Genomic DNA, 17,055 nt, shown 5'->3' with positions numbered 1-17,055 from the left:
AGAATATTTCACAAAATTAATTGATACTTTCATATATATATCTTAGGCAAATTCGTCAAAAGAAATCCTAAAATACTTTCCGTAACATATTCTAAACTGGATCTTTCAGAGGCTATTAACTCCTACTTGTGGGAGAGGCCACGGGATAACAGAGATGTCTAGGCGAGATAGACCGCCTGACACGTGATAAGTTGTCGGCTTGAAGGAAAGACTGGTACGCTTATCCTAATATTCTTGATACCGGAAGTGTACGGTAATAATAAAGGGTGACCTTCATTAGGGTGATCTACTGTTATGTATTAAGGCGTACTCATCTTTATTTTTTTTTGGTAGTTTCATCTGATTAAAGGGGCAAAACTATATAAATAGTATATATATAAAACCTTTAAACAACTCCCAGCTACGTACCGAGTATCTTAGCTCGGCCCGTCCCCTTCCGTTAGTCACGGCCTGGACGGTCCTCATGGCCCGTATCTGTTTACGTCGCTTAGCAGGGTGTTCAATCACCTTCATATTTACTTCTCTCCGTCTGGCATATACATAATGCCAGATATCACCTGCACCCTCTACTTGACACATGACTAACAGACTAGTCCGATAATATTGTACAATACTCGCATAAGTTTTGTCCCACGAAAGGAAGCCTGTGTGGCGTAATGGTTAGCGCATTTGACTTCTAATCAAAAGATTCCGGGTTCGAGTCCCGGCATGGGTTCTGATTTCTTTTTTTTTGTAATTTAAGTGAGATGAAATGGTCCATGTTCTTTTTTATAAACTCACAAGGTATGTCCGTATATTATTCACGCTCTATGAAGTATCGACGACACTTCTCCAGGTATCCCATGGGCAAGCCAAATACTGGATTAACTGGAAGAGTGTATGTTGCACCCTCCACGTTGTCTTCCACTCTAAAATGATACCCATCCGGTATTTCACACTCATAAATATGCTCAGCTATGCTTAGTCCACAAAGTGTGTAGTTGGTGTGATAAAAGTCTGGTCTTTTTCCTGGTTTGTCACGCAAACCGCCGATAATCGAATCTTGGCAACAGTTGAGGATGTATGACTTCAATGCGTGCCGATTGAATAGCAGCACGCTAGATGTGAATGATTCAAGCATGACAAAGCAGGCTCCAATCCAAAAACTATAGCATGCGTCTACCAACTTATTAGATCGACCGGAAAATCCCCCCTCTAGAGTTTTCTGACGAGCTGCTAGCCAACGGATCAAAGTGGCAAGATTGGTATAATGTAGGCCATTTTTTGGCAAAAGATAAAGAGAAGCAATCGCACAGAAAGTGTAACCACCGTGAGCTTCGGCCCCAGGAACACCAGAGAACCCACCTTCATAAGTCTGACACAGTAAAATCCAATCTTGTGTATTTTTCATAAGCGAGGGCGTTGCAATACCAAGGAGAGATGTAACCACAAGTACACAATATGTGGATCTAGTATCCTTCTCGCCACCGTAGTGCATTGCAAATGAGCCATTCTCATCCTTCAATGTAGTAAACCATTTTTGAAGATTAGGGGCGATCTCAGATAGAAGGGTATAATCGTCAACAAGAGCAAGAGCCAAAACTGCTGCGTATGTGGATGCTACATGTCCAATGAGATCGTTTGGGCCGCCGGAAATACCACCCAATCCGTTATCAATGATTAAAGTGGAGATTTTTTCAGACACTCTTTTTTTCAAGGAGAGACTCGGGGAGTCACCGCTCAACATAACGTGTGCATTCACAAGCCAATAGATCATCCAGGAATGATTCGAGTCTAGCACATAGAACATCGAAGGCAAGGGGGTGTTCAAGACCGTTTCAATATACTTGAGATGTAATTCAGTATCAAGATTGGTATCATGTATATCTTCAGTCCCACTTGAGACAAACAACTCTTCGTAGATCTCTCGGATTGTGCGTTCAACATCAGCTTGAGCAGCGCTGGTATCGCATAAATATGTATCCTCTGCGAGAGGACGAACGCAAAGCATCGTTTTCAAATGAGATGATATATCGGGCCGAAGAAGACTTTCAAAGCTCGAGGTGGAGGAGCTTCTTTTTTGACCGAGCATTTTCACGAGGAATCGAAGCTTCTTTATATCTGTTTCCATGTGGTTTGAAGATAATCCCCGATTCGCACCGCACAATAGCGCGAGAAATGGCATACAGGTGTCAACTGTGCGAGATGCCAAATTCATTTTCGTAATTTTGAAATTTAGTAAAGACAATTTGCTTGGAGCTCTGCTAAATAATCCCTGAACTACGACAAAATTATTGCAAGAGCGATATAACAGAATGCTCTTCAGTGTAATCAAACTAGGGCCAACTACTGTATGATATGCGTCATGGTGAGTAGTCTTCTGACTTTAATTTTCATTCCGCATAAGTCAAGAGTGAATATTTCTGTAATTGAAAGCTAGCCTCGTTTTTGTGCATTCTATACATATACGGTCACACAAGAATCAGTGCATAATATAAATTATGTGCACTTGACTGACTTACTCAATCAAGTTGTTGACTATATAATTCAAGATGCTTTCATAACAAAAAATAAATTGATCCAAATTTTGTACCATAGAGATTCTTTGTTGTCTTTGGAATTGAATGGACTTGTAAACCAAGTCATCATTGCCCCATGGATCGTAGTGTATCTCGTTATGATTTGGATTTTTAAAGCTATCCACTACCATGTCCATAGTAATGTAGCAACCCGTACGCCCGCATCCCGCGGAGCAATGAACCAAAACATCCCAGGTTTCAGTTGTTTCATCCAAAAACGATCCTGAATCATAATGAAGAGCCAATTTCTCATCTTTAGTTCTCATCAATTCAAAAACCGTACTCAATTCTTCAGGGGTTCCAAAGTCAGGCCATTTTTGGTAAGCAAAATGGTGCACAGTTTGGGATTTTCCATTCTTTGTGAGAACGATTTCTCTCAAAGTAAAGCTACTATACTGCTCACTGCTCTTGATTCGGATATCGAGCTGGCTTTTTTCCAAAAATTGGTCTAGCTCGTAGTATGCCTGTTGCCCAAAAACAGGTGAACCCGCGAGACAAACAATAGCCTTCACGCCCTTGTACCAGACCGTGCTCCAGAAGTCATCTTTGGTAGCATCCAAGGGATTTTGTGTAGCAATATACCCCCGGTCGGATATCTTTTTGTAAGAGATATAGTTAGCATTAAAATAGTCATCAGAGCTGTCTTTCTTGTGCGTGCACGAGGGCGACGAGATTAAATGCACCCTGGAATGCTCATACGGCCAAATATTATTATATCTGTTCTTGTAGCCATACTCCACGCCTTGTGGAATTGTGTACTCGATTTTGTCGCAACAAGGGCATAGTGTCAGTGGTGTTCCGTAGCCTGCACTATCATGAAGATTCTGGTCCCACAGACGGCAGAGTTCCGAGTTTTTATCCATATTGGAAATAGCCATACGCAATCGAACTTGCTCGGCCTTCTCAAGTCGATTGAACATACCATTGAATCTCTCCACAATCAAGCGCATGCTATCTTTCTTGCCGTATACATCTGCAAAGAAAGACAACCACCCAGGAAGCCGCGATTTCTTTTGTTCGAAGTTCTCCGGGAATTGGAAATTATAATTGTAAGTCGTAACCGTGTCTAATTTTAAATTAGATTTTTTGATCGACATAAGAAGCTTGTTATCGGAGCTGGTTGCCGAAGGCAAGCTGAATCCCGTTAGAAAGGGTGTACCAGCTGATGATGGGTTATTAATTCCGGCTGGTGGAGAGCTGTTGTCACTGGAACTGGAATGAAAACGTGAAACACCAGAAATAGGCGAATCCAAGGGCAGCATCAGAGACGAGCTCTCGGTGAGTGAAGGATCAATTTTGTCAAGACCGCCTCTCACATACGACAAGTCGAATCTTTCGTGTGGAAGAAACTTGAGCATTGTCTGGTGCAATTGAAACGACAACTGGGAGTCGACGCTTGCAGAATCATACAAGAGCACTTTCATGTTCTTGGAGCTGTCCAAAACTGCCTCCTTCAAATCTGTTGGCAAGTTGCTCGCGCTGATCATATGTTGCAAGTCGTATCTAGGTCTTTTGAGAAGTGTTGTGGGCACACATATGTTGACGGCAGACTTGAGATGTGATTGTGAATATAGATTGAATGGCCGCACATCTAGCACGAGTGTCACGGACGAAGCTTCAAGAAATTTTGAGATTGCTTCTGAGTTTTGTGCATCGATAGCAGTGATTGAGTGCGGTAATCCTTCCGAATGAAACCTAGACGTAGGAGACATATTTGGAGATTTGTACGGTCTTGGCTGGAGCCCAGCAAGATCGGAAAATGCTGACATATTTAGAGATAGATTTTGCTTGTGTGGGCCGGATGCTGCCCGCTTCATGTGATTGTTGACTAGCACTGGTGAGGATGAGTCGATCATGTCGTGTTTGTTTGGTCTTTGTGCGTTAACCTTGTGAATCGCACTCCAGTGTCATAGAACTGGTGCCAAGAGGGATGAAGATGCTAGTAGAATTATGCGAGGCACAAGAATAGTGTGCAAAATGACTTCCAGGGGAAAGAGTGGACCCAGTACCTTGTGGAGATGTGTTTATTTTCCTCTGTTTGATAGGATTTGAATCGAGACTGGTTTATCTCCTTAGTTGGGCGCACTTTCCTTTTGATGGTCTTCGAGCTGTGGAGAGGAGTGACCTAAGATGTACTTGTGAAAAGAGAAAGGGATCTCGGAAGAGGTGTATCTGAGATTAGCGATGAATTAAGATTTTTCGGAAAAATTATAGTGCCCAGAAACGAGAAGAAACTGGAGGTATATATTCTGGTGGAGCGATGCATGATCTTTCGTAATGATGCATATCGCCACCGGCATGGTAGACGTTCATGGAGAATCTGAAGTCACCCATCCGCGCCCAGTTGTGCACGCAGAACTGCATATAATGATAGAGAATGTTGGACTGGTGATAGAGTGACCTAGAGCGCGGGCAAGCCTCTTTCGTAGCTTCGTGTGGGAAAAATATTTGACAAAGACAGTTGGTATAATCTCGATCCAAAAATTCGGATATAGCTTCCAGTCTGCGGCTGTTATGTGTCGCTTCCTCATGTTTGTGGCTCGCACTATTTATTCACACGGAAGCTTATTGGGTTCACTAGCTACGTCATACTGTTTCCACGCGTTAGAGCCCGGGTGTCGCCCAGTCTAGAAGCCAGGGACCAAGTTAAGAATGCATATTGTTACCCCACGCGTGCATTATACAGTCGCATTTGTTTTAAGTCGATACCCAGCCAGAATTGAACTTCCCTAAAATAGCTTCCAAGCAAGAAAAGGTGATGTTGTCTTTTTCAACAGAAATGCGGGATTACTCGGTAAACATCGCCTGCTTAGGCGGACATCGCGTGCGTAGGAATTTCGGCAGCTGGCGCGGCTTGCGCTTTTGCTCAACCGCCAAGTGACGTCAGACCAACCACACATACCAGGACGAACGCTTCAGCAATATAAGACGCATCATTTCAGAATTAGTGTCTCTTGGTTTGCTTACTGATCGCCGGATTGATTCGAAGATAATTTGGCGTTGGCTTGCTGTACTAGCCAGCAAACGTCTCTCTCTCCTTTGTGGTGGCTGTGCTCACCATGCATTGGGGTTAATTTTTATAGACCACGCCTAGACTTGAGACATATTCAATGACATTAACATGGCTTGTTCTTAAGCGGGACAGTCGTGATGTTCGTATTACCGAAAAGCGCTATTTTTAAACTTTAGTCTGGAATTCACATTCAATCCAATAATAATATTGAATATAATTCAATTTTCACTGGTCGTGTGCTGTGAAGCGTTTAAGCAGCCACAGAATTTGGGGCCGCTGTAGATCTAAGCTATTTTTAATTCCCGATTTCTCGGAAGCAAGAACAGCAGATGCGTGCATCAAAGATGTAGACAGCAGAGTAGTTCATATATACTCAAGAGCTAGTTCCTGATATAATTTTAGAAATCATATTAGCTTGAAAAACAAATATGAAGTTGTCACGAGCATTTCCGAGGTGACGAGAACTTGTCACACTTTTTGCTTATATTTTGGGCTCTGATATCTCAAACAATACTGATATTCGCGACGATTTGTTCCGGTCCAAAAGCGAGCTCATGGTACCACTTTTGCTTCAAAAATATAGTATTCAGTCGTTCCATCGGCATTGTATTCATCATTCTCCCAAGATGAGAAATAAGCGTCCTGGGCGTACTACAGAATAGCATGATATATTGGATTAGGTTCACCGCGAAATCAAATCGAGTTTAGGTGCAATATCTTGCTATCCTCAATACGTACGATGAGAATGTACAGAACTCTTCAAGACTTTCTCAGAGTGGTCTCAAATAAGGTTCCCACAATCGTCTTGACTCGACTTGTTTCCTAAGCCTGATCGTGAATAACGTGGCGAGGAAGTATGCCCGAAGGCGCTTTTTCCCAGAGCAACGATTGGTTTGGAATCCCGGAACTTCTTTGAGCAAGTCTATTGTTGTGTGGTCCGCCAGTCCAAAGAGAATTTCCTCAGTAGAGTCTTCGATCGAATCTCGCCAAGGCAATTCCAGGTGGTCGCAGTAATACTTAGCCACACTCATGCTTGCTGAGAGCTTACTCTCGAGTATTTTTACTCGCTGATCATGTATAGAATTCAAAAGATGAGCCCGCTCAGCGATTTCCCTAACTCGAAGCCGGAGCTGCGTGTTTTCCCTCTTGGTTTCTTCAAGAAGAGCCTCCAAACTTGAATGAGCTGGAGCCTGGATTTGTTCTTTGTTTTGATTTATGAAACGTGGAGAAGGATCTTCTCTGTTACTAGTATGCTGTACTTTGCTTTTTTCTGCAAAGTCCAAAAGTGTTTGGCGATGGTTTATTTCCTGGATCTTCCGTTGTTGTTCTGACGACTCCAACATTGCTCTCATCTTAGAATGAGATTCTTGCAACTCTTGGTTATCCATCTCTAATTTTTGGATTTTTGTCTCGAGGCCCTCGATACAGTCAGTTTGGTGCTCGATCTTGGAGACGAGAAATTGCTTTGCCTCTCCTGGTTTCCATCTGTCTGGATTCTGGGGCTTGTCTAAGTGAGATGAGCTTTCAGAAGACTTTGCAACACTTTGAGACTGCTCAATTATTGGACTCTTCTCCTGTTTTCGAATCTCTTGAACGTTTCTGCGAAAGTCATCGAAGTAATTACCGTCAGTTTCCGAAGAGTTTTCAAAGACAACATGTCTTCCAAACCGATAGCGATTTGTATTATGTGGCTGACCTTTATCTCGAGTAATTTTTATTATTGCTGCTTCTGATCTAGATGTGTCCAGCCTGTGGCGATTCAACGGATTCCTTCTTGGAATGATAGTTTCACCTACTTCTCCTCCAGCATGATTCTTCTCATATAAATCGGCATTCTCCTTACCCATGAGCTGATTTGTACAACCTGAAACTCGAGACGGGGCAACACCTCGAAGCCCGGTAAGTTTTCCCCTTAGCGACTGTAGAGATTTTTCGAGAGATTCATTCTGACGCCGTGCCAGCACCAACGTGCTGTCCGCCATTCGTGGGTTTCTTTAAATGGTGTGGGCAAAATGACCAGATGTATATCTTGTAACTAGATACAGAATAATAGAATTAATCAGGACACGCAAGAATCGTGTTTTCACTGGCTATTGTTTGAGATCTAACAGACTTGATTTGCCGCATACATACAGTTCGTCTGTATTCATGAGACGCGTTTTCCTGCCACTAAGCACTGGTTTCCTGAACGGCATACATCCTTAATATTTTGCCCCAGTGTCGGATCATACCCTGTGTTTTTTTTTTTGCGTTTCTCATTTTGGCTGGAAAACAACATAAGCTGAAAACGCTCATTCTATCAGTCAATAACAGCACATAAACCTCTCAACAAACCGGTAATTTTTGATCAACCCAGCAAGAAATAGACAATCACAAAGCTACCGGACCCAAGAAATGGCGAGAAAAAGAATAATAAGAAAACAACCTCTTTTGGAGAAGATCCGCTCGTATCCATTAGATTTGCTTCTCTCCATCCATGAGCAGCGACTTTCCATTGATTGGGATGACCACGTGCCAAAGTGTTTACCCGTGGGATCTGCCTTGACATTCATTTTCCTTCTTTTGTGTAAAGCCAGGGAATACTACATCTCTGTCAAGGATAAAAGAGATAACCAGTTGTTTAGCTCCGACTACTCTACATATCAGCAAGTCGTCTCGCGGGCTGTAAACGGAAACGGGATCCATACAGCCCCCGTTGCAGTTCCAAAGTTTCAAAACGAATCTCTCGCACAGACGCTTCTCTGGATAGTCAATGGTGCTATGATCATTCTATTCATAATCTCTGCTCTTAATTCTGCGAATGTCTACCTACTCCCTTACAGAAACTACACGCTTTTTGGCCGGGCTACGAACACAATAAGACCAAACGCATCACGTGTATCAAAACAAAATATATCGAGCACCACACCACGTGGTTTGCTTCAGCACTTGTATTCATATTTTGAAGAAAAGTCGGTATACGAAACAGACAGTGACTCGGAAGCTGACACAACCTACGAGCCACGCTTCGTCGAAAAAGAGGTCTGGATGATGTCAGTATGGGACCCGTCCCATTTTCTGTTGTATACAGCCGCATCTTTCTCTCCTATCGTACTTCTAGCAGTTTGGCTCGTTAGCTCCCTGGTCTCCATATTCAAAATTGGTGTATTGGTCGCACTTTTCAACTCTTTTTCCGTTTATCTCACCTCAAAATTCCTACAGTTGATCTCAGATAAGCATATCATACACCAGGAAACATTCAATGAATATAACAAGAAATACGTGATTCCGAAGACGTCTATTTTGCGCAAAAATGCAATTGTTGATGCCACTCATGGGCCGTACGCCCCAGCAAGTAAAACCGTGCATGATGATCCAGTAGGGCATCTACAGAACGACCTTGCGTTTGTCACTCACGACATCAACGGAATTAGGCATAAGAGTGTCAGAGCAGATAACCTTGACGCCGTTATCTCTCGTTCTGTGTCGCCTGCAAAACATTTGACACAAAATAGTGGTATTCTCCCCCCAGGATCCTCGTTCGGAAGTCGATACGACACATCCTTGCGAAGTATTAATGGCAGGTCGAGCTTTTACGATGACACAGAAAATAGACATAGCATGGTATTGCTGTCCACTCCATTCAGACTGAGAAATCAAGGAAACGAGCTGTTCCTCCACAGGTCTGACACGTTTTCAAGAGCAAACGATACGTTTTCCAAGGGATATGACTCCATCTCGCGAAATTCTTCGCGAGCACATTCGCCTTTTAAATCGCCCTCCAGGTTGAACTACAACCCAAACATTTCTTATAGTGAGCGGACGCAGCTCTCTCCCGACAGGTCGAGTAGACATCTGTCCCCACAACGCAGTCCGTCGCCATCTAAGCGCGTATGGCATTAATTTTCTTCTAATATACACCCCTTCAAGACTCTTTCTCCGTACTCAAACCTAGAGGTCATGGAACCCAAAGAAGTACTTGGTTACAGAGGCTAAGAGCCCCAACTTCTCTCCTTTTCCTTTCTCGTCCAGACCCTCGCTTTGTGCGCCTGTTCCATTGGCCTTCAAGAATAAACCAGTTCCGTCCTTCACATCCAAACGCTTGATATACGATGCCTGCAGGTCATTCGTGTCACCAGCCACACCCTTGTCTACTTCATTTGATATATTGCGCGTGAGCAGCTGAAATCCACCCCCGATATCTTCCAGTGGGCTCAATTTTCGCTTTTGAAGTTTCTCGATGGCGTCCTTTGTGTATGGAACCACGCCAATGAGCACACCATTGAAAACACTGCCCGATTCTTTCAAAGCATCTTGCGCAGATGCAGGGTTGTCGAAGGTAAGCTTCACCCATGAATTACCACTGAAAAGAGGAAGACCAGAGGAGGAAGATGATGTCTGAGTACCGGCGCTTTGTCCATTCTGGCTTTGAGATATTCCAGTTGCAGTGAACGACAGTAATATGTTAGCATTTTCGTTTCTCCGGTTCTTCAGAGCTTCAAAATGCTCTAGAATTGTGCCGAAGTCCGAGAAATACCCAATTATCTGCGACGTCATAGCCTCGGGATATCCAAACACCAATATTGCTGATTCGCTGATCAGCAAGGGGCTCAATTTAGCTGCCGGATCCTCCTCGGGCGTACTGGAAACATCACTCTTCTGGTGGAATGCGTTCACGAAAGTTTTTGGATCTTTATTAATGAAGGACTCCGTGTGTTGTTGTGGTTTGTTGAGGGAGATGACTACTTCGTCATTGAGATCGTAGAGTGATTTTGCAGGAGGAAGATCTTCGTTCTCGTTGTACAACGGGATATCGTCGGTATCAAAACTCTGGGAGATATCATGACCATCTGCAGTAAGAAAAAGAGACAGCGAGTCACCATGGCCTGCACTGCTAGTTCTATGCGCAGTGTTACCAAAAGAAATCAAATTGAAATCTGTAGAGTTAAATGCGTTGTTGTTTGAGGAGGCTCCATTCGTAGCGCTTTGTTTGGAGTCTTTTTTGTTAGTGCTGGTGCCGCTCAATTGAAATGCGAGTCGCTTCCTAGGGACAAGATGATTTGGAATCACTCTTCGAGCTGAGTTCTGATACCAGAGTGGTTGTTTAGGTTCAGCGCCAATCTGTTTGCTCGTTTCTTGCAGGCTGAAGAGCGAAGCCATCTTTGTTGTGTGGTTTTGAGGAGAGGAAAGGGACGTAAACATCGAGAACGAGGTCTCGCCATGATGCGTACGTGCGCGACTCAAATCTTCGGCTGCGTGCCTAATGTATGAAACGGATTTTCGGTGTGATGGCATTCGCTGTTTTTGCTTCGTATACTCCAACAATAATGAGGCCTTGGAGTGTCTATCATGAAAATCTCTGGCATAAGTATGTGAATACATGCCATGATGTACCACACGATGAAAACCTTCACCTCCATGCTGGATTGTCACGCCCTATTCCATCAGCTAAAAAATTGTTTTATGGATCTAATAATTTCCAGATATTTCTAAGTTTACTCTTTAATCTTCATCGGATGAATCTGAGCCTAATAAAGAGTCCCAATAATACCATAAAATTGAACATGGATCTACAAGTGAAATTACCTGGTACAGGGCTACATGCAGATAACTAGTGTCGCATTTTCCATCACCGTGAATGTCATCTCGCATCTGCCTTCTCCGATCGAAGACAGTAGTCACCACAAACATCGCAGGCAAAATAAAACCAGGACATTAATTTCACAATGATTTTGTCGCCTGCTGAAAGATCATATCTCCACGATTCGCTTACTGCTAGTCCAGTGATTCGGCCTGATGGCCGCAAGCATTTTCAATTTCGACCTGTGGAAGCAAAGATCGACTTCTTGCCTGGTTCCAACGGCTCATCTAGGATACGAATGACTGATGGAAGTGAATGCATCGTTAGCGTAAAAGCAAAAGTAGTGTTGATTGCCAAGGAAGACAATTTGGTCGAGTGCGACGTCGACTTGGCCGGTTTCAGAGACGACTCCAATTTCGTGTCAAACTTGAAGTTTAATTTAACTGACTTATTCACGAAGAATTTCCCCACCCAGAAATTACATCTTACGTCCAAATATGCATACAAGCTCTTCATCGACTGTGTCGTTGTTAGTCACCTGTCTTACCCATTGACGCTCATCACATTCTCTGCATACTTGGCTCTCAAGGCCACTAGATTACCTTTACTAACCAGTGAGATCGATGACTCCGAAATTGAAGAGCAGCCGACTTTTTCGGATGACTGGGAAAGGGCTCAGTCTTTAGCTGAGATATTTGGTATGCCCGACTTTCAGCCTCCCCTTGTCGTCACAGTGGGTGTCATTGGCAATAATCTCATTGTGGACCCATCAGAAACCGAAGAGCAGGTGCTTGAAAATGGGTTGCTTCTTGGGTGGTATAATGGTAAAGTTATATCTCCCATTTCAAATTTGAATCTAGCCACGAGCTCTAATAACGTGAACTTTAGAGGTATCAACCTGTCTTTACTTGTAAGAACAATCTCGCTTTTAGGCTCGCATTGCTCTTCGCTCATTGACGCATTTGATAAACTTGTGGAAGATGATCTGGCCGATAACGATGGGTCAATCTTTTAGTATTTTGTATAAAATAATACGCATGAAAGCTGTTACTCAAAATCCTCTAAGGTTTAGCAATTCTGAGTTGAGTAAGCGTGGACAATTACGGCTGTAGCCGTTTGAATATTCATTGATCTCACCACACCAACTTGCTTGATTTCAACACACATGTCAAGCTCAGCCAAAAGCTCTCCAGGAATTCCTTCCTTCTCTCTTCCCAAGAGAATCAATGACTTGGCGGGAAATTTTAAGTCGTTATCCAACACCACCGACTGATCTGTCTGCTCCAACCCAATCAACTTGTAACCTTCAGCTTTTTTCTCACGCAAATACTTCACGATACCATCTGGTTTCACTTCTGTCATAGGCATCCAGTGATCTGCCGTAACCGCAACGCTTTTAAATTGTTGATTTTGTTTCACCGCAAGGTCATGAAGCGTCAACAACCCTGCACCCAACACGTCACAAAGACGGCAAATACCACCCAAGTTCGGGGGCTTATCTACCAACGACGCAACAACAATCAAGTCACTGCGCTTGATGTCGGAGATTTGGGTTTTGGCATCCACGTCCATAACCGTGCTCCAAGCACCGCTCTTAGTTTGAAGTGAAGAGGCAATTCCTTTGCTTGCCTCTTGTAAACTCAGTTTAGCATTTTTGTTTTCTTTCAACTTCGTGACCCACAAATCACTCTTGTCGTTTCCGACAGGATGCGTGAGCGCATCGAGCTGGCTCTGCGACAAATAATTACAGAAATCCTTCTGGACGATAAAATCCACTTCACGGTCATACAATCTCAATAATAGGCCACCTGAGATATGGACAAGATTCAAGTCATCCACTATATTCCACAAGCAAGCGTCTCCGCTCCTGAACTGACCAAAAGCGTCCGTCGCTAAAGCACTTTTGTGCATGTTATCAATGACCACAGAAAGGTGAGAATCAACTTTAAGGTCTTTCTTGTGAATCTCTTCATAAATGGATATTGCCATTGACATGGAGAAATGACGGGTGATGGCCTTATTGGTTGAGGCAGCTGGAATGATAATTTCAATGAGCCTTGTCAAGTATTTCGTCTCAAGCTCACGATTCATTGATTGAATCATGAGAAACAAAACTCGCTCGTAGAGGGTTACCAAAATGGGTTTGAGTTCATGGGTAGTGAGAGCATGTGCCAATTTTTCGAATATAGCCTCCGAAAGTTCTGGTCTTCTCTGCAATTGCTGTGCCAAAGCCCATTCAAAGTATACTCGCACTAAGGGACTAGGATCATTCTCCACGAACCAGATGAAAAGACTGAAATATTGACGCAAAGGCTCTTCCAGATCTACCTTATCAACCACTGATATGACAACTTTGGCCAATTGCATTCTCACGTACTCTTCAGCTCCATCTGTTGGCTTCAAAACTTTGAAAAAATGATAAGGGTCATCTTTATTAAACACAACGTCGAGGATAGCTTCAGCACATTTTGATGTGCGTACGGTATTGAGGATTGCAAGAAGCCACACTTTGTATGCAACCTCATAGACTCCATAAACAGAGGCATAAATATGGCTATCCAGTGAAAGGGCAATTTCTTTATCGAAGAGAGACCCGATGACTTGCTCGATTTTGAAAGCACTCACTTCAAGCTCTCGGTGAGCCATCGCTTTGACAATAAGTTCTGGAACAAACTGAAGCCTCTCAAAGTCATCTGAATGAAAAATCTGAAAATTGGATAAGGCCTTTGTAATGGCGGGCATTAATCCGCGTCTACCATAGGAATTAGAGATTATGACATCAGCGAAATCTGAAACACAATCGTTTAAAATTTGGTTGTTCACGGCACTTTTCAAGACATTTTCATGGAAGAAAACTTGAATTAGCAAGATGTGCAATTCCTTTTCTGACAATTTAAATCTATCAGCATCCAACTCTTTTACGGAGGATAGTAGGCCGAGTAATGAAGCTGACTTGGTGTCTTCATCAGCATAACCTTGCGTGAAGGAGACTTTCAAGATCTTGGCTATGGCGAGTATTGTTGTGAAATGCGACGTCTCAAAAGTGACAACTGAAAGAATTTCAGCAAGCTCGTCAGGCTTTAATCCGATTCGTTCCACGTACAATGACAACAAACGATGAAACTCCCCGTATATATTTCCCTTGAGCTTGTAAAAACCACTGACTTTTTGTAAGCACACATTTGTGTTCATGAATAATTTTTTGTGCAAACTGAGAATGGACAGCGAAGACACAACATTGGCATCGAAATCCAAAAGCTCAATGGTTTTGTTGAAAAATTTGAGCTTTGCATAGGCAAGACATAAAGTTCCGTAGTCACTAGATATAGCGCTTTGTTGTATCTGATTCCACAAAGCCCATGGTCTCTCTGTAATCTCTAGACTTAAATCTTTTGAAACTGAGCTGAGTGACTCATAAATAGATTGTGATTCGTTTCCTTGGAGGCAGGTTCTAAAGATTTCGATTGTTCTAGATTTCAAAACAGAGAACATGCAACAATCTCCAGTCTCTAAAAGCATACCAAGTACAGAAGATGTGCACTTGCTGATTTGGACATTCCAGATTTCTTCATTCATGTGCTCAGAAATTGCAGCAAGACTAAGGAAAATCACGGCCTGTTCATCTGGTATATCACCCTCCACGTAGTTCATTAATTCAGCGAAATGAACACCGCACTCGGAAAGATATTTTGAGAATAGCAGAATATTCTCCATGAAGAGCTCATACCGATTCAATCTTACAAACTTCGACAAAACGGTACCCAATTGAAATAGATCTTTGAATTCAAAATTGAGAAGGAGGCGAAGGTTCAAAGTTTGTATTGCCCTTTTGAAGAGTTCGCCCTCTGAAAAATTGTCAAATAGCTTGAGCAAGAGAATATCGTGCTTTCCGTACTGCAATACTTTCTTTTCTTGCAATCCTTTAACCAATCCATGACAAGTGTAAATTTTAACAGCATCAAATGTGTCTCTTGAATTTGCCAACACAGTCATAATTGTGGACAGCACGCTACTCAATTCCTCAGGAGTAGAAAGACTTTTCATCACAGCACAGAGAAAACTAGAGAATTTATCGGCATACTCACAATGTATGTCTGTAGTCGATGGGCCTTTTGATCTGACATTAAAATGACGCGATAACATCAAATACGGAAGAAAGTGATCCTCTAAAAACGACAAGCCATACTTGAGCAAATGTAAATTTTCAGGCTTGATGGAAAAAAGTATCTCTGCCGAATACTTTCGGACAGAATCCATTGAAGCTCTAAATCCAGTTGACAATAGGCAAAATCCCCAGGATGCATGAATGGCAGAATCAGCAGATATTATACCGACTATGTCGTTTACTGCAGCCTGGGTTTGGTGTAAGGAAGTATCAATTCCCAAAACCTCAAATAGAGTGGTATACCGGCTCCATTCGCGAAGCTGTTCCTTTTCTTCGTTAGCATCCCAGGACATCAAAGATGTTGAGAACGATGTATTTATCTCTTTTAACGAAAGTTGAAGAATTGACAAGCAAAGTTTACGGATCTCATGCGAGTTTCCCACTAAATTCAATTGCAATATTTTCCAGTAGAATTCCTGACTAATCAAGTTTTCCTGGAAATACTCGTTGTTTCTAAAGCGACCTAGGGAACTTCCAAGCATTCGAAGCCAAAAAAATGAAAGCATTAGAAGTATGTCTTTTTGGGACAGCAGAAGATGTCAAGTCAAAAACTAAAGTGAAATAGAACTCAGTAGTAGACTTGCTCTCGGCACACTGTCTAACAATCGAGTCTACTCTCCAGCGTAAAAGATGTGAGCTGGCAGTCGCAATGGTCTCGTCTCTGTGACCTAGACAAAGACATATTATCTGGTCTCCAGAAACTAAATCTGAAAAGTGAGCAAAGGTGTTGCTTGTGTAAATTTTGGAAAGAAACCCAAATAAACCGACGAGGTTATTCTTCCGCTCTATCTCTTCTGAGGCATACAGCCCATTCTCTGCAAGTGAGTGTCCGTTTTGAAATCTTTCAATATTTACCTGGAAGTTAGGTACAAAATTATTAGAATTTCCCATGTTGCTTCTGAGCATCGAAAGTATGGCATCCCAGGCATCTTCGAATAAAGTTGGAGACAGTTTCAAAAGCTCATAAGCATATTCGAATAGCACCTTGTCATTACTATTGATAGCTGATAATACGAACGCAAGAATTTTTGGGTAAATTGTGTTTAAGACATTTGAGCTCAAGTGTGAGATAAGCTCAGCCAAAACTGGCAGATCTTGGGGACATTCTAGCAAATTTTCAGCGAGAGAAGATGCCAAAGAAATTTTCTGCTCCTCTGAGAAATATTTTCCAATCAAGGCTCGGGAAGAAATCATTGACTCAAAATTAGGCCCTCGAGGAACGCACTGTCAAAGAACAATAGATTGCCGAATATTACTGAAGAGATGAGTCTTATACATCCGTACATCCCAGGATTGACTTGACATGTTGATGATAATTTGTTAGGAAATCTGATAAGTATTTGAACCATAGTACATCATCATTGAGTGTAGCTCGAAATGTGTAGCTTCAGTTTATTTCTACGATATTTTGAAGTCGAGTGGGTTCAGTTGCTGTTTTCGGCATCGAAACAATCGGATTTGAGGTTTTTTATGCTTGACGTTTCTAAAACGGTACTTCAACTTTATACATGGACTAGTCGAGTGCCATATCTGTGATAGTGAAAAGTGTTTTTTTTAGTCTTGACACATAAATAAATAAACAATGCGTTTTTGCCAGGGTATCGATCAATAGACCCAGCTGGTTAAAAGAAATCCTGCCGTCATGGTTTCTCCACAAAAGATAAGGCTTCAAAGTGGGAGATATGCCAGGTATTTCGCATGTTGTATTGTGGTCGAAATTTTGACTGTCACAGACATATTTAGTAAAGCAGTCAATCAC

The 17,055-nt window shown here is 42.4% G+C and overlaps 8 protein-coding genes and 1 non-coding gene across 9 annotated transcripts; 4 read left to right on the top strand and 5 right to left on the bottom strand.

Moving 5' to 3' along the window:
* The first annotated feature begins 642 nt into the window (after positions 1–642).
* METBIDRAFT_t69 lies at positions 643–715 on the top strand. The gene has a single exon. It is a non-coding gene; the product is annotated as a tRNA-Arg (tRNA).
* An 81-nt stretch (positions 716–796) lies between these two features.
* On the bottom strand, positions 797–2,110 carry RAM1 (protein farnesyltransferase; the record flags this gene model as incomplete). The annotated part of the gene is made up of 1 exon (XM_018858339.1): positions 797–2,110. The coding sequence occupies one exon, from the start codon at positions 2,108–2,110 to the stop codon at positions 797–799; it is 1,314 nt and encodes a 437-aa protein (XP_018713846.1).
* Positions 2,111–2,497: 387 nt separating this feature from the next.
* On the bottom strand, positions 2,498–4,327 carry PTP2 (tyrosine protein phosphatase; the record flags this gene model as incomplete). The annotated part of the gene is made up of 2 exons (XM_018856860.1): positions 2,498–3,720; positions 3,784–4,327. The coding sequence occupies 2 exons, from the start codon at positions 4,325–4,327 to the stop codon at positions 2,498–2,500; spliced, it is 1,767 nt and encodes a 588-aa protein (XP_018713845.1).
* A 1,572-nt stretch (positions 4,328–5,899) lies between these two features.
* Positions 5,900–7,695, bottom strand: METBIDRAFT_104627 (uncharacterized protein). Its single transcript, XM_018853773.1, has one exon. It carries the CDS (start codon positions 7,551–7,553, stop codon positions 6,342–6,344), a length of 1,212 nt encoding a protein of 403 aa, XP_018713844.1. The 5' UTR covers positions 7,554–7,695; the 3' UTR covers positions 5,900–6,341.
* A 270-nt stretch (positions 7,696–7,965) lies between these two features.
* METBIDRAFT_38036 (uncharacterized protein) lies at positions 7,966–8,400 on the top strand (the record flags this gene model as incomplete). Its single annotated transcript, XM_018856948.1, has 1 exon — positions 7,966–8,400. A coding segment is annotated over one exon (435 nt), but the record flags the coding sequence as incomplete, so codon positions are not given.
* Positions 8,401–8,895: 495 nt separating this feature from the next.
* On the top strand, positions 8,896–9,453 carry METBIDRAFT_20649 (uncharacterized protein; the record flags this gene model as incomplete). Its single annotated transcript, XM_018854994.2, has 1 exon — positions 8,896–9,453. A coding segment is annotated over one exon (558 nt), but the record flags the coding sequence as incomplete, so codon positions are not given.
* A 48-nt stretch (positions 9,454–9,501) lies between these two features.
* METBIDRAFT_63924 (FG-nucleoporin) lies at positions 9,502–10,715 on the bottom strand (the record flags this gene model as incomplete). Its single annotated transcript, XM_018858338.1, has 2 exons — positions 10,007–10,715; positions 9,502–9,961 (listed from the first exon to the last, which is right to left on the bottom strand). The coding sequence occupies exons 1-2, from the start codon at positions 10,708–10,710 to the stop codon at positions 9,502–9,504; spliced, it is 1,164 nt and encodes a 387-aa protein (XP_018713841.1). The 5' UTR covers positions 10,711–10,715.
* Positions 10,716–11,276: 561 nt separating this feature from the next.
* On the top strand, positions 11,277–12,146 carry RRP42 (exosome non-catalytic core subunit; the record flags this gene model as incomplete). The annotated part of the gene is made up of 1 exon (XM_018856606.1): positions 11,277–12,146. One exon carries the CDS (start codon positions 11,277–11,279, stop codon positions 12,144–12,146), a length of 870 nt encoding a protein of 289 aa, XP_018713840.1.
* Positions 12,147–12,199: 53 nt separating this feature from the next.
* Positions 12,200–16,490, bottom strand: METBIDRAFT_76388 (tRNA (guanosine(18)-2'-O)-methyltransferase; the record flags this gene model as incomplete). Its single annotated transcript, XM_018858521.1, has 4 exons — positions 12,200–14,450; positions 14,622–14,767; positions 14,801–15,739; positions 15,825–16,490. The coding sequence occupies 4 exons, from the start codon at positions 16,488–16,490 to the stop codon at positions 12,200–12,202; spliced, it is 4,002 nt and encodes a 1,333-aa protein (XP_018713839.1).
* Between the last annotated feature and the right edge of the window lie 565 nt (positions 16,491–17,055).

Source organism: Metschnikowia bicuspidata (genome assembly GCF_001664035.1).
Source record: "Metschnikowia bicuspidata var. bicuspidata NRRL YB-4993 chromosome Unknown METBIscaffold_1, whole genome shotgun sequence".
In the NCBI taxonomy this organism is placed as follows: Eukaryota; Fungi; Ascomycota; class Pichiomycetes; order Serinales; family Metschnikowiaceae; genus Metschnikowia; species Metschnikowia bicuspidata.
Note: the sequence above shows the minus strand (reverse complement) of the source record. Positions and strands in the feature narration are given on the sequence as shown.